Consider the following 13,995-nt stretch of genomic DNA (forward strand, 5'->3'; position numbering starts at 1 on the left):
TTCAAGTCGTCTCCTCATCTTGTTCTGTACAACACCGTCCTCTCAAATCATAGCACTCTTCTTCCTCCCCAGACTGAACCGATTCCTCTTCACCTCTCCACCGGTAGGATTCGTGGGAGTCCTTGAAAGTCCCATTTGCGGCAGCACGGTTGGTGCGTCATCCCTTGGGCTCGCCACATCATGTCCACTACCACGACCATTACTGCTATCCGTCTTCTCCGTCTTCTCCGTCGAGCTCGTCGTGGTCGATAGCGAGGGCAGAAAATGTCCATTCCCGACCGCGGGAGACGAGGGTTCTCTCGCCGGGATCGCGGGAGGCTTCTCCTTGCCGCCGCCGAAGAGACTCTTGCTGCTTCGATGCTTCAGACTCATACTCCCCGGTCTGAACCTTGCTAGACCGCCCAGTCCAGTCTTGGTCTGCGTGTCGCCTCGCGATGTGGCTTCTTCCGCGGCAGTTTGCTTGGACATGTCCATGACCTGCTTGAGCTCCTCCTCTTGTTTCTTGAACGTCTCCATGCGATGCAACTGTGCGACACGGCGTTTCTCAATGAGAGCCTTCTCGGCGGCCTTTTCGGCGGCTTTGCGTTCTTTCTCCTCGGCTTTGAGTTCTTTCTTGGATTTCGAGGGGAGGACGGGGTTGAAGGGTGTGTTTTGTGATTCAAAAGCTCTGGTATTGGCAAGCGGCGCAGTGTGGGCGTGAGCGAGAGGATCCATATGCTCCATACCTTCGGCGATAGGCGTCTTGGCTGTCATCATCGGATGCAGCACATGTCCGTTTCTCGCGGAAGTGTCCTTTGCTTCTGTCTCGGACGTGGCGGCAGCAGCTGGATTTGCGGCTCTTGCTTCGGCTTCCTGCTCGGCCAGCATGGCTTCCATGGTGGTTTCTTGGTAGAAGAGGACGTATGCGCAAGCGAGCTGTTTGGCATCTTGCACGCCCGGGACCGGCTCGCCGCCGAAGAAGTTCATCACATAGCTTTTGTCGACCGGCTCCACCAGCTCGTCGTCGAACAGTAGCCAGCCACGATCCTGAGTCTTGACGATGCTGACGTAGTGACCGTGATATGGTCCTCCTCCGATATGTACCACCACCGAGCTCAACTCGTATAATCTATCCGCATCTTCGGCATCGTCGGTCGTGTTAAAAAGTCGTAGGTAGAATGGATACACAACTCGGTGAAAGAGCTTCTGTAATCGTTGAAGATCTTCAGTGTATTTGAATCGCTTCAGATGTAATGCCAGGATCCGCGGTAGTCGTTTAATCTTCATCCGTTTCTCTGCCTCTTGTAGTCCACCGCAATTATCGCAGTGGAACTTGTTACGCTCGCACAGCATCTCTTCTTCGGAGAATTTCCGTAAGCAAGATGTGACAGATGTATGTGCTTCGAGGTCGACGGATAAATCCAGAAATGCTTCGTCTCGCTGGGAAGTGGTCTCACACGTCAAGCATCGAGTCTCTGAAGTCAGAAGCCCTTCGAATAGATCGTGCACCCAATGCGTGTCGAGCACAGCCGGTGCAGTATTCCCACTCTGCACGACTGCCGAATCCTCTCCGTCCCCATCCTCCGGCGCCGAACCATCTGCCGCGGGCGGAGCAGGTAGCGGATTCTGCTTCGCAAACATCTCCACATTATCCACCACCTGATTGAGCAGCAGGTTCAAAAACTCATGTGCATCCTGATGCATTGCCGAACGGAACATCTCATTCTCCCTGCGCAGAATCTCCAGAAATCGATGCGGACTAACCACTCCATACCGCGACTGATTCGAGATGATCGCCTCGAAGATATCCCTCATTGATGTGAACAGCGACTCCTCCATGCCATATGTATTCGAATTGTCCGACGTCATGTCCAACACCGGCCCAGCCTGTAATGCCATCTTCTTTCTGTATTCGGGCGACTCCTTGTTTTCTTCCGGAGGCTTTTGACCTGGAGGGAGTGGTGATCCGGGAACCACTACTTTTCGCGCGGGCGAGGTCGGATTTGGGTATGGTGTCGTGGAGGTGAGCCGCGGTGATCGAGGAGGTTCGTGAGACCCATTAGGTCGTATCTGTTCGAGGAAGGCGGTCGAGGGGAAGTTGATGACATGTTCTCGAAATGGCGCGGAGTAGTAGAGGCACTGGACTATGGAATTACAATAACTGGGAAGGAAGGTCAGTCTTGGTTGGGAGGGTCGTGTAGTTGAAGCTCTTGCATACCAGGTCGAACCGTACTGTAAGGTGATGTTGGTTAGCCAAATCGTTCAACTGCGCTTCATGAAGGCAACGTACATTTTCGAACCCAAAGAACTTATCACTGCCATCCTTTCGTATAGGATCAGTGATATCCGCAAGATGCTTCTCCAGAGGTGTAGGTGCAGGCGCATTTGGATCTTTCTTCACAGGCGTTGTGGAATTCGCCTTGTCTTGCGCCTGGAGCCAGTGCTTGTCAGTACATGTAGATGCGGCCGGACGACAACCTCCTCGGACATACCGATCCCGCCTTGAACTTCCCAAAGAACGACATGCTATGCAATTATGCGCCGAGCCACGCGATCCGTAATGTACAAGGAGGAAAAAGGTCGCCGGCTATCTCGAGTCGTGAACTCGCAGACGTCCGCAGCAGACAGGTACGGGTGACGTCTTGACGACCATCGGGATAGGATGTTCCGCTATGCAATCAAGCGACAAGATCGGAGTCCGGAGAGAATGGTGGATGTTGCTCGCTGGGAGGATCGAGGTCCGTTGGATCGAAGATCAATTGAGCCTGCAATTGCCTTTGGGCGAGAAACCGATGGGTGGTCGAGGAGAATGGTCGCCAGAGATCGCGGGGTCTGAAGGATTGCAGACAAGAGCGTATAGGCGAGCGACGGAGGCTTCGGGGAATTATGCCGTGGCGAGGAAGGGGGTTTGGTGGTAAGAGAGAGAGAGAGGGTATCGAGATCGGAAAGGTCAAGGTATGGAAGAGAGCGAGAGTGCAGATGTCATGGCCGTGGAATTGACAAGCCGTCGGTTGGTCAGTCAAGGATGTCCCATCGGAAGGAATAGACGTCGGCAGGGCACGGGCAGGGTCACGTCGGGTCGGTCAGAGAGGTGTGGTCGTGGGTCGGCTATGGAGAGTTGGTGGTTGGTGTGCCAGTTGCCAGAAGATGCTGCTGCGGCACGGAGGTCGACGGCCTTCTAGCTCCGCCCGCACCGTACCTTAGTCAAGGCAAGTCCTTTCGTAGCGTCAAATGCTGATTAACCGATGGGTGAATGAGAACCTTCACATCGTTGATCGTTGGTCTCGCGACTGCACTCCACTACGCCGCCGACGCGTGGGATCGAGAAGGATTCGTATTTCTCGCTTGGAGACTCTTTGTCCCACACAAGTGAACGAAGTCATCTAACAATCTCCAAGACGGCAATACACTCGAGGTCGAATGATCGTCCCAAGCCTCGATGACATCGAAAGGCCGGCAGTTTTACTTTGAAACGAGCGATTTCCCACGTGGTTTTGGTTGCCTTAGTCTCGCAGCAGAACGAGGCACGACGCACGCACATACAAGTGATCGGCACGTGGAGGAGCAGCGATCGAGGAATCACTCGCCGAAGGACATCACATAACTTTAGTGGCCACAGCTCGGGTGCACAGATTCACTTGTCCGGGTTGCAATACGGACAGAATACTGTATCGCTTCGTCCACCTCAGACAACGAACGACAGACGATCGATCCCACCACTGCAATACACTCGCAGCATTGATACTGCTAGTGCTTACCCATTGCGACATTGAAATACCACCCTGCATGAACATCGGCCCGCCATACTACTCGGAGTACACTGTACATGCAGCAGGAGAAGGCAAATTGGTCCAACAAGGCTGCAGCTTGCATGAATCCATCTATGTCAATCGACCCGCCACACTGGACGGATCGTGGTATCATGTCGACATCCTACCTTCATGCATTCAATTCGATGCCTCCCTTCATCCCGCCTTTGCCGCTGCGTCAATCTCCTTCTGCCGTCGCTCTTCCTCCTCTACAAACCTCTCCCAGATCTTGATATTATTCTCGAAGAATCCCACATGCGCATCCGCCAGACTCCCCAACGTATCTCTAAACTCACTCGCCTTGATCCTCTCAAAGTCCGCAATCTCCTTGACGACCTCCTCGTCAAACGCCTCGCTCGTCTTCTTCGCGTTCTCCACCTCCGTCGTGAGTCGGCTGATCTGCACCTCCAATTTCCGTTGCCTCTCTCGTCGAGACTGCTCGTGGTCCACGCCGCGTACGTCTTCGATCTTTTGTCGTAGGAAACCAGAAGCGCCCATCGAGCCGTGGCTGGCGAGCGTGTCGCGTTCTTGCGCCGCTTTGGTGAGGTAGTCGGTCAGGCCTTCAAAGTCGAGTTGTTTCTGCTCACGTGTCTTGAGCAGAGACTTGACTGACAAGATGTAAGCTTCCATATCTTTGAGAGAGCCGAGATAGTCCTGGTCGGTATGGTCTTTCAGTCCCTTCCAGCCTTCGCTCGTGGTTTGTACACTCGCCGCGAATCTTGTGAGTTCATCTTCCACGCCGGGTTCGAGGGCTGCAAGTTTCTGAAATTGTGTCGCGAGGTCTGCGTAGTCGCCTTCCAGATCTGACTCGCGCTTTGCTACCCGTGCGACTGTTTTGCTCACGGTACCCAAGTCGCTGTCCAGCTTTGATGCCCGCGCGTTGACGTCCTGAAATCTCTGGTCCGCCCTGTGTGGTTTTGTGAAAGCGTTCAGGAAGCCATCCGTCCAGCTCTCCAACACCGAGCTGTTTCCTCCATCGCTCCCGCTCATGCCTCTCTGCGGTCGTGACTTCATTGTCGCATTCCAATCGTTCGACTCCAGGAACAGTACCAAGATCGTCGCTCTCCGCAATACCGGGTGTAGCGTCAGGCGTGTGAGGAACCTCCCGAGTGAATGTGCTCTCCGCGCTGTAAAGTCTGGCCCAAAGCGGTCACCTCGTACGTATGACATGTTATGTTTGTCCGGGAGAGGCGGTACGGCGCATTGAGGATACTCCTTTTGCAGAGTGCGGTAGAGGAAAACGAAGTCGGTGAAGCGTCGGCGTGTCGTGATGTGTGAGGATTGGAAGGATTTGAAGTCGGTGTTGGCGGTGACAAGGTAGGAAACGTAGGCGTTTTGGGTGCCCTCACCTTCCTTTTGGGGTTGGCTGACGGTACATTCGAGTCGGCCATGGTGTCCGGGTCCTGCTAGATCTTGTTCCGTTGCATCGTGTCCAGCTTGCTCCCAGTCTTGCTGTCCGCCGAAGTCGCTGTTGCTGCTGCCTGCCTCCATGCTGCTACCGCTACCGTAGAGGTTGTTGAAGGCAGAGAACTTTTGAGCCAACTGTTTGTTCGACAGTCCGCCAGAAGGATTGCTGTAATGGTTGCCTTGCAGATTGTTTGCGCCGTTGGAAGCTGTAGGCTGGGCGGCTTCGTCACCACAGAAGTCGAAGTCGGAGTCCGGGTCGGAATCGATGTCGGGGTCGTCAGAAGGCGGGGCAGTGAGAATGTATTCGATGGAGCTGTGAGTGCAGGAAGCCGGCGATGTGCCTTGTTCTTGGCTCATTCGTCGTGTAGATGCAAGAGCTGTTGGCGGTGGATTACTATCGAGCTGCGAGGCCGAGACATGACGGGCGGAGACATGACGCTGCAGATGCTCGGAACGGCCATTTTCGTGACGTGATAACCCGATCTGGGCATAGTCATCATTATTCCATTCCATATTCGCGCGCTCCTTCTTTCTTCTTGAGGAAAGTGTTGTCTCGAAGATCCAAGCTCCAAGGTCTTCACTTCCAATCATTGCGGCGCGAGCCTTCCTTCCCGTCATTCTTCTTGATCGAATCACTCGGATTCGAAGAATTCACGAGCTTCTTCAAATTTACCGTGAGTTCGTCAAGTATTCAGCGGACGGCGTTTCTCGAGACGACTGAGGCATCATAGAACAAGGCAAGCATCCAGTACGAGACATATGTAGGAGAGGACATCTTGACAGGTATACGTCGATATACGAAAGGTCGCTGCATGTGAACATTGGCGTTCGCGAAACCGTAGATCGCACCCCTGCAGCGCTAGCCCACGTTGTTGGCGTTGGCATCCTTCATACGAAGCCATACGAAGGATCGTGTCGCTGTCATGAGACGGAGGCTCGAGATCCTTCCTCCGTCTCCGTCTCCCCGTCCATTAAGTAAGAGCAGCCGGGCGCTTCCTCTTCGACATCTAATCGACTTGACTCCATTGTTACTTGGACCACAATGCTGGAACTACTCACCTTCTGGAGGGCGGTCGGCCTGGTTGCTGTGGCTCTCCTCATACGCTTCTTTCAACGACTACACTTTCACCGCAGTTTGATGAAAGGGCTGCCCGGCCCTCCTCACAGCTATTTGTTCGGATCTCTACTATCTGTCGGCAAAGTCATGGTGACGAGACCAAGCAATGCAGCACCACAGACACTTTTGCCCGCAATCAGAGACTACTACGATCTTCCGGATGTATATTACTTCGATCCATGGCCGATGGGACCGCCAGTTATGGCCATTTCCAACCTCAAATTGTATCAAGAATTCGTCATCAAGCATTCCATCCCGAAGCATCCGCTTGTCGCAGAGTTTATGGAGAACTTTGGCGGTCAGAGTAATCTGGTCAGCAGTGAGGGAGCGACCTGGAAACGATGGCGAAGCGTTTTCAATCCTGGATTCAGCAACAGTCATATCATGAGCCAGGTCTCCTCTATCGTCGACGTTGCTCAGACGTTCTGCGAGATCATGAACGACCACGCCAAGAACAACACCATCTTCAGAATGGAGACCGCGACAACCAAGTTGACTGTCGATGTGATTGGGAAGATTGTACTGGATCTCGATTTGAACTCCCAGAAAGGCGACAACATTCTTGCGGACACCTTTACGAGTCAAGTCCGTTGGCAGTCAATGGGAGCGCAGTATCAACCCAGTGAGCTCTGGGACATTCGGAGTACGTATACTATCCTCGGCCGCGACTAGATCGTATGTTTACCCTCTTTTAGGGCCGATCGTCCAACGATACAACAATTGGGTCATGAGCAGATATTTGAAGGAAAAGGTCCAAGAACGCTTTGCGACTCGAGAGGGTCGTGGTAAATCGAAGCACGTCGTTGATCTCGCGCTCGAGGTATACCTTAAAGAAGTGAAGGGCACGAACAGCGATGGCGGCAACATCAAATCGTTGGACGCCGAATTCATGGAGGCGGTCATCGCCAATATGAAGACCTTCGTCTTCGCCGGTCATGATACCACATCCACGGTCATCGGTTGCGCGTACTACTACCTTAGTAGAAACCCAGAGGCCTTGACAAAGCTACGGAACGAGCTCGATGAAGTTTTCGGCCCGGACCCAAGCACGGTGGCACAGCAGCTGAAAGACGATCCCCTTTTACTCAACAAAATGGACTACGCTGTGGCCGTATGCAAAGAGACCCTACGACTGATGCCACCAGCCAGCACTGTCCGCGCAGCAGCACCAGGGTAAATCTCCTCTCTTGCCCTCCCCTCGCAAACCAAGTTGACACCACCCTCCCAGCTACCGCCTCATCGACCCCGACACAGGCGAGCACATCCCCACCGAACACATGCTAGTCTGGCCCTCCGCAACCGGCATCCACCGCCACCCAAAATACTTCCCTGACCCACACACCTTCAAACCCTCCCGCTTCCTCCCTGGCGACGACACGGGCTCAAACACAGCCGCATGGATCCCCTTCTCCAAAGGTCCGCGGAACTGCATCGGGCAGGAACTCGCCATGATCGAAGCGAAAATCGTGCTGGCCATGACGGTGCGGACGTGGGACTTTGTGCCGGCGTACGACGAGTTGGAGAAGTTGGAGGGAGATGGGACGGGGTATCCGAATCTAAAGACGGGGATTCTGGAGCAGTATGGGGAGAGGATGTATCAGATTCAGTTGGGGACGGCGAAGCCCGCGGAGGGGTTGCCTTGTCGGTTGAGGTTTACGGGACAGTGAAGAGAGGAGCGGATGATTTGGCGTGATCACAGAAGCGAGATTTTAGCAGAAGAATGATGAGCGATCCAGACTCGACGTGCTCCGTTTCATGGCTACCTATGCTATGATGCGGACAGATTTTGACACGGTGGAACTTTCCCTCGTTTCCGCATTGACTTTACTGCACAGCTGACCTTGCATTGCTTCTCCGCGCAAAGGTCATCGTTAATCTCGCTGCTTTTCACGCCTGCAGCTCTTCGAACAACGTATGTACCCCTCTCGGTCATCCCATTCAACGGCGATGGGTGACAAAAATTTCGTCACCATCCGGCTGCTCGATAGTCCTCCTCTTCCGTGGCGGCGGTGGCGGGAGCTCCTGTGACTCAACATCCGAGTCCACGATCCCCTTGCGCTGAGTCTGTCTCATCGGCTGGGTGAGTGCTGGTGGTAACTCGATTGGAGACGACATTCTCTGAGTCGCACCTTTGCGCTGCGATTTCTTGGGCGCAGATTTCTTGGTGATCTTGGAGGCTGTTGGATTCGTCTTCGGGACGTCGGCGTACACTCTAGGCTTGGGCAGGGGCCTGTTGGTGTTGGTGTTGGTCTTGGGCATTGGCAAGGCTTTTACGGGTGCTTGGCTGCGAGTCTTACGAGGTGCGGCTGCTTCTTCCATGTCCATGAGGTTGGACAACAGTCTATTCTTGCGCGGTTTAGTAGCCTTCTGAGCTTGTTCCGGTCGCTGCTGCTTGGCCTTGGGCTTCGGCGAGGGCTCAGGGGCTTCGATGGAGGACCGGATTGCAGCACCTCGTGGCTGTCCTCTGCCATGCTTGGATGGCTCCGACGAGAAGGTCTGCGATGGTGCTCTGTTCTGTATCAGCAGGATGTTTTGCAACGTGATTTGGTGTGACATACCCTCGAACGCCATCTTGCCTCTCCTCTTCTTTCTCCTCGCCATCTGAGTGCTCAATGGGCTCTTCGACCTCGATCCAACCAGGGCCAGACCGTACGACAGGCGACTCGGGGTCCTTGTCGCTGCCGCGCTGCCGAACTTGACTCAACCTGGCGTTGCGCGAAAGGGCAGCAACTGTCGCCTCGGGCTTTGGCTTCTGAGCCGCAGGTGCGCGAGACTTCTTGACTCCTCTTGGTGCAGATTCCTTAGTCTTGACTATGTCCGATTGTCCGGCGCGGGCATCTGGTGCGCTCTTGGTAGCTCTCTTGGCTGGCACCTTCTTCATGCCATCTTCATGTGGCGTGGAAGTCTGCTCCACCGGAGTCTCGGATCGTGGCCCTTCCGCAGCAGCGATGGCAGGCGTAGACTCTTCCGCAGGCTTCTTAGCCAGCTCCTTGATCTGCTTGGCCAACTTCGCGTTCTGCGCCTTCAGCTCATCGCTGACTTCTTCGAGTGTGATCAGGTTTGCCGCCACTGAATCGAGTCCGTTCTGACCCGCCTTCACCTGATCCTTCATCTCAATCAGCATCTTCCATGCCTTGGTTGTCTGAGCAGCGTCCATCTCCTCGCCCAGCTGTTCCAGCGCACTCGCGTACTCCTGAAGGTTGCGCTCGACATCCTCGATGCGCTTAAGGAGAGATTTCTGAGTGTCATTCGCGCGCTCCCAGTCCTCCTTGTTCTGCTGTTCGTTTTCTCCAATAGTGGTGACCTTCTTGACGATGTCCTCCATCTCTTTGCCGACATTTGCAAGCTGAGACATGACTTCTTGTTGGACTTGCTCGGCTTCATTCTTTCCGCTGTCTTTCAGCGTGCGCACTTGCTCGGCAAGCGCAGCCAGGTCGTCCTTGGTAGCGCTCGTCTCGATAGCCTTATTGCGCGTTTCAACTCTAGCGATTTCAGCTTCGAGTTTTTGCATTCGGTTTAGAAGAAAGCCGTGCTCGCGCTTTAGTTGATGTGCCCAAAGCAGCGAGGTGGGAGAAGTTGGTGGGTGGGGCGGCGCCATCTTCAAGATGTAAGGAGAGTTAGGTCAAGGGATCAGGTAGGGGAAGGCTGCTATGCAGAGGCCAAGTGAGGTGGTTGGTATGCAGAGGTTGAGTGAGATGAAAGAGAAAGTCAGAGGTCCGAAGGAAAGAAATCCGCTCATGAGCAAATGAAGCGAGCCCTTTTCCGACAATCACTTACAGAATCACGACAATACAAGGAAAGCGCACCCACTCACTTACATGACGAAGATGACACGGGAAAGAGCGGGATCACTTTTGAAAATCATTGACTGAAGGTCTACATACCATGTCGGAGTGCAACATCAATAGACATCGTAAAGCATGTAGCGTAGCCCAGGACTCCCATCTAAGAAACACGTAAAGCATTTTTGTGCACCGAGCATTGTCACATCCATCATGATGATGACTGTGGCTTTCCATCGCAACTTTGAGCGCAGCACGCGCAGACAATCCGTAACGTGCGCCGAAGCGCAGGCCTCAGACGAGACCGGTTTTGTGGTTGGCCCCCTTGATCGATAATTGAGTCCAAGCGAGATGCAACGGACTCAGTCGACCTCGGGAGACTGTAGGTGTGTGAATTCAAACAAGAGCTTAGATCAAGTCTGCGAGAACTGTCAGTGTTTGCTTGCGGAAGATCAAGCAAAGATGTAAACTCACCAGCCACGTTCATTGGCATCTCTTCGATCTGGGTGCTGTAGAACTGTTCGATCTCACGCATCATGCGCACATCATCGGCGGTGACGAAGTTGATAGCGACACCCTTCCGGCCGAAACGACCGCCGCGACCGATGCGGTGAATGTAGTTCTCGCGGTTGGCAGGAAGGTCGTAGTTGATGACAAGCGAAACCTGCTGGACATCGATACCGCGGGCCAAAAGGTCGGTGGCGATGAGAACACGAGAGGATCCGGAGCGGAACTCCTTCATGATGACATCACGCTGGCCCTGGTCCATGTCTCCGTGCATGGCGGAAACGGTGAAGTCACGGGCAGTGAGCTTGTCGGTGAGCCAGTCGACCTTGCGGCGGGTGTTGCAGAAGATGACGGCCTGGGTAATGGTGACGGTCTCGTAGAGATCGGAAAGGGTGTCGAGCTTCCAGTCCTCCTTCTCAACAGCGATGTAGAACTGCTTGATACCTTCGAGGGTAAGCTCGTCCTTCTTGACGAGGATACGGACGGGATCGCGCATGAACTTGGTGGTAACCTCAAGGACGTCCTGGGGCATGGTGGCGGACAGGAGGACGACCTGGGTGCTCTGCGGGAGAAGCTGGAAGATGTCGTAGATCTGCTCGGTGAAACCGCGCGACAACATCTCATCGGCCTCGTCGAGGACGAACATCTTCATGCTGTCGGTCTTGAGCACGCGACGCTGAATCATGTCCTGGACACGTCCGGGAGTGCCGACGACGACCTGTGGGCCGTCCTGAAGAGCCTTCATGTCATCTCTTACGCTAGTGCCACCAATGCAGGCGTGGCACTCAATGTTCATGAAGTCACCAATGGCAACAACGACCTTTTGAATCTGCTGGGCCAACTCGCGAGTTGGGGCCAAGATCAAAGCCTGGCAGGCCTTGATGCTTGGGTCGATCTTCTGGAGAACGGAGATGGAGAAGGTGGCAGTCTTTCCGGTACCGGACTGGGCCTGAGCGATGACATCGTTGCCTTGCGCAAGTGTGAGTTGGTGGAAAAGCGCATGTGAAGAGGAAAAGTGTACATACCCTTGATGACGGGCATGATGGCGCGCTGCTGAATGGCGGAGGGGCGTTCGAAACCATAGGCGTAGACTCCACGGAGGAGCTCGCTCTTGAGGTTCATCGCATCGAAGGAGTCGGTGGTCTCATCGTAGTTGGATTCGATCTGACCTATTGGAGGAGTGTCCTGTCAGTATTGTGTTCTCGTCTTTTTCTGCCCTTAGCCGCCCGCGGTGCCCATCTGCCCCGCCTCCCTGCAACATGTGCCTCCTCTTCATGACCCTCACCGAGCGCAGTACCGGAATGGAGTATGCGCCGACTTACCAGCATCGATATCCTCAAGTCCCTTATCAGCCATGATTGCGATTCGAGTCGATTGCTCACTTGCGTCGCGCAGTGAGCGGTGGAGTCGGTGTGGTGGGCGGAGGAGTCCTCGTGGGATCCGCGGAGGTGTTTGTTTGGTGTGTGGTGGAAACTAGATACCAGACTGCCAGTAGGGACAGTCGTTAGGTTCTAGTGTTGGTTTGTGTGTGTGAAGTTGGTGGTGGTTTGTTGGATCAAGTTGGTGAAAGTGGCCAGCGAGATATTTTTCAAGTGGGCTGCGAGAAAACTCGCACGGACCATTTTGGACTTTTGGACCGCCCCAAAACGCCACCAAAATTCGGGAGTGACGAAGACGTGAACTTTTTCTCTAGCGGAGCAGACTCATCGGATTCGACTTCATCGTTTGGACCAATTCTGACTCACACTTCTTTGATCTCAAGACGTACCATGCATCTATCCTCTGCTTCACCAAACGGCGTCGAACACACGACAGAGTCATTAGACAGACCGGTCAAGCGCGCCAAAGTCTCGGCTTTGGACTCAAAGGATGACAGCACCTTTGTTCGACGGCATCCACTTGGAGTGCGTCCGTCCGGAAATGCCTACACAGCGAGCAAGAATCTGAAAGACTCATGCGGCCTCTTCGCCACTTTGCCTGATGAGTTGATTGCCGGACTGCTGGAATACCTGCAGCCGAAGGATCTGCTCCGCCTAGGTGGCACATGCCGGGCAGTGCACGCATTCACTCGTAACGAGGAGCTTTGGAGGAATTTGTTCGTCGAGTAAGTCATGTTGATCATGTCGCAGGCAGTGTGACCTTCTTGCGACCATGTCCCAGCGCAAAAGCTGAGTACTTCTCGGTAGGTCATCTCCATCCAATTTCTCCTGGCAGGGCACTTGGAGGTCGACGTATCTGTCGCAACAATCTTCTCGTGAGCCTCGAGTTGACTGCTCAAATCTCTTTTCAGATGTCCTACATCGCCCATTCTTCTGCGCTCACGTCCCTCTGCATCCTTACGCGTCGAACATCCCGAAGCAGAATCAGATTGCACGGATGAAGAACCTCGCATACGAGGAGTTCGCATCACATTGGTACAGCAAGCCGTTCATACTCACGGAACCCGTCAAGGAGTGGCCAGTCTACAACAACTGGTCGACGGAGAAGCTGCTTGAGAGATACGGCGATGTCACCTTCCGTGCCGAAGCTGTGGACTGGCCGCTGAAGAAATATGTCGAGTACATGAATGACAGCAGTCTCGACGAAAGCCCGCTTTATCTCTTCGATCGAGGTTTTGCGGAAAAGATGGATCTCACAGTGAGCAACGAGCCATCACCAAACGCAGACTACTGGCCTCCCACCTGCTTCGGGCCAGACTTGTTCGCTCTCCTCAGAGACCAAAGACCGGACCACCGATGGCTGATTGTAGGCCCGGAACGAAGCGGCAGCACTTTCCACAAGGATCCAAACGCAACCAGCGCATGGAACGCGCCTCTCAAGGGAAGCAAGTACTGGATCATGTTTCCATCATCTCCATCACTCCCGCCACCACCAGGCGTATACGTATCCGAGGACCAAAGCGAAGTGACGAGCCCACTAAGCATTGCTGAGTGGCTGTTAGGGTTCCACGCAGAAGCCCGACGCACGCCTGGTTGTCATGAAGGTATCTGCGGCGAAGGCGAGATTCTCTATGTTCCTTCGGGCTGGTATCATTTAGTGTTGAACTTGGAGCCGAGCATTGCCCTGACGCAGAATCTTGTGCCGCGAAGTCGAGTCGGAGCTGTGCTTCACTTTCTTCGGGACCAGAAGCAAAGCATTAGCGGCTTCAGTGATAGCGTGAAGGATCCATTCGGCTTGTTCGCAGAGCGGCTGCGAGAGCACGACCCGGAGCTGCTGGAGGTCGGTCTGAAAGAGGCAGACAGAATCAAGCAGACAGGCAAGAAGTGGGAAACCCTCACCAAGTCCGACGAAGAAGAAGCACAAGGCGGCTTTTCCTTTGGCTTCGGCGGTGACAACGACGATGAAGAGGTCCCATAGTCCTCGAACCTCGCACTTCCGCTAGACAGCATTCTGC

At 54.2% G+C, this 13,995-nt stretch overlaps 2 protein-coding genes across 2 annotated transcripts; both read right to left on the bottom strand.

Annotated features, from left to right (window-relative positions):
* Positions 1–42: 42 nt before the first annotated feature.
* MYCGRDRAFT_109481 (uncharacterized protein) lies at positions 43–2,504 on the bottom strand (the record flags this gene model as incomplete). The annotated part of the gene is made up of 4 exons (XM_003852594.1): positions 43–2,140; positions 2,198–2,211; positions 2,270–2,410; positions 2,472–2,504. The coding sequence occupies 4 exons, from the start codon at positions 2,502–2,504 to the stop codon at positions 43–45; spliced, it is 2,286 nt and encodes a 761-aa protein (XP_003852642.1).
* A 1,339-nt stretch (positions 2,505–3,843) lies between these two features.
* MYCGRDRAFT_100205 (uncharacterized protein) lies at positions 3,844–13,667 on the bottom strand (the record flags this gene model as incomplete). The annotated part of the gene is made up of 2 exons (XM_003852593.1): positions 3,844–5,240; positions 12,901–13,667. 2 exons carry the CDS (start codon positions 13,006–13,008, stop codon positions 3,945–3,947), a joined length of 1,404 nt encoding a protein of 467 aa, XP_003852641.1.
* Between the last annotated feature and the right edge of the window lie 328 nt (positions 13,668–13,995).

This window comes from Zymoseptoria tritici, chromosome 5 (assembly GCF_000219625.1).
Source record: "Zymoseptoria tritici IPO323 chromosome 5, whole genome shotgun sequence".
Lineage (NCBI taxonomy): Eukaryota > Fungi > Ascomycota > Dothideomycetes > Mycosphaerellales > Mycosphaerellaceae > Zymoseptoria > Zymoseptoria tritici.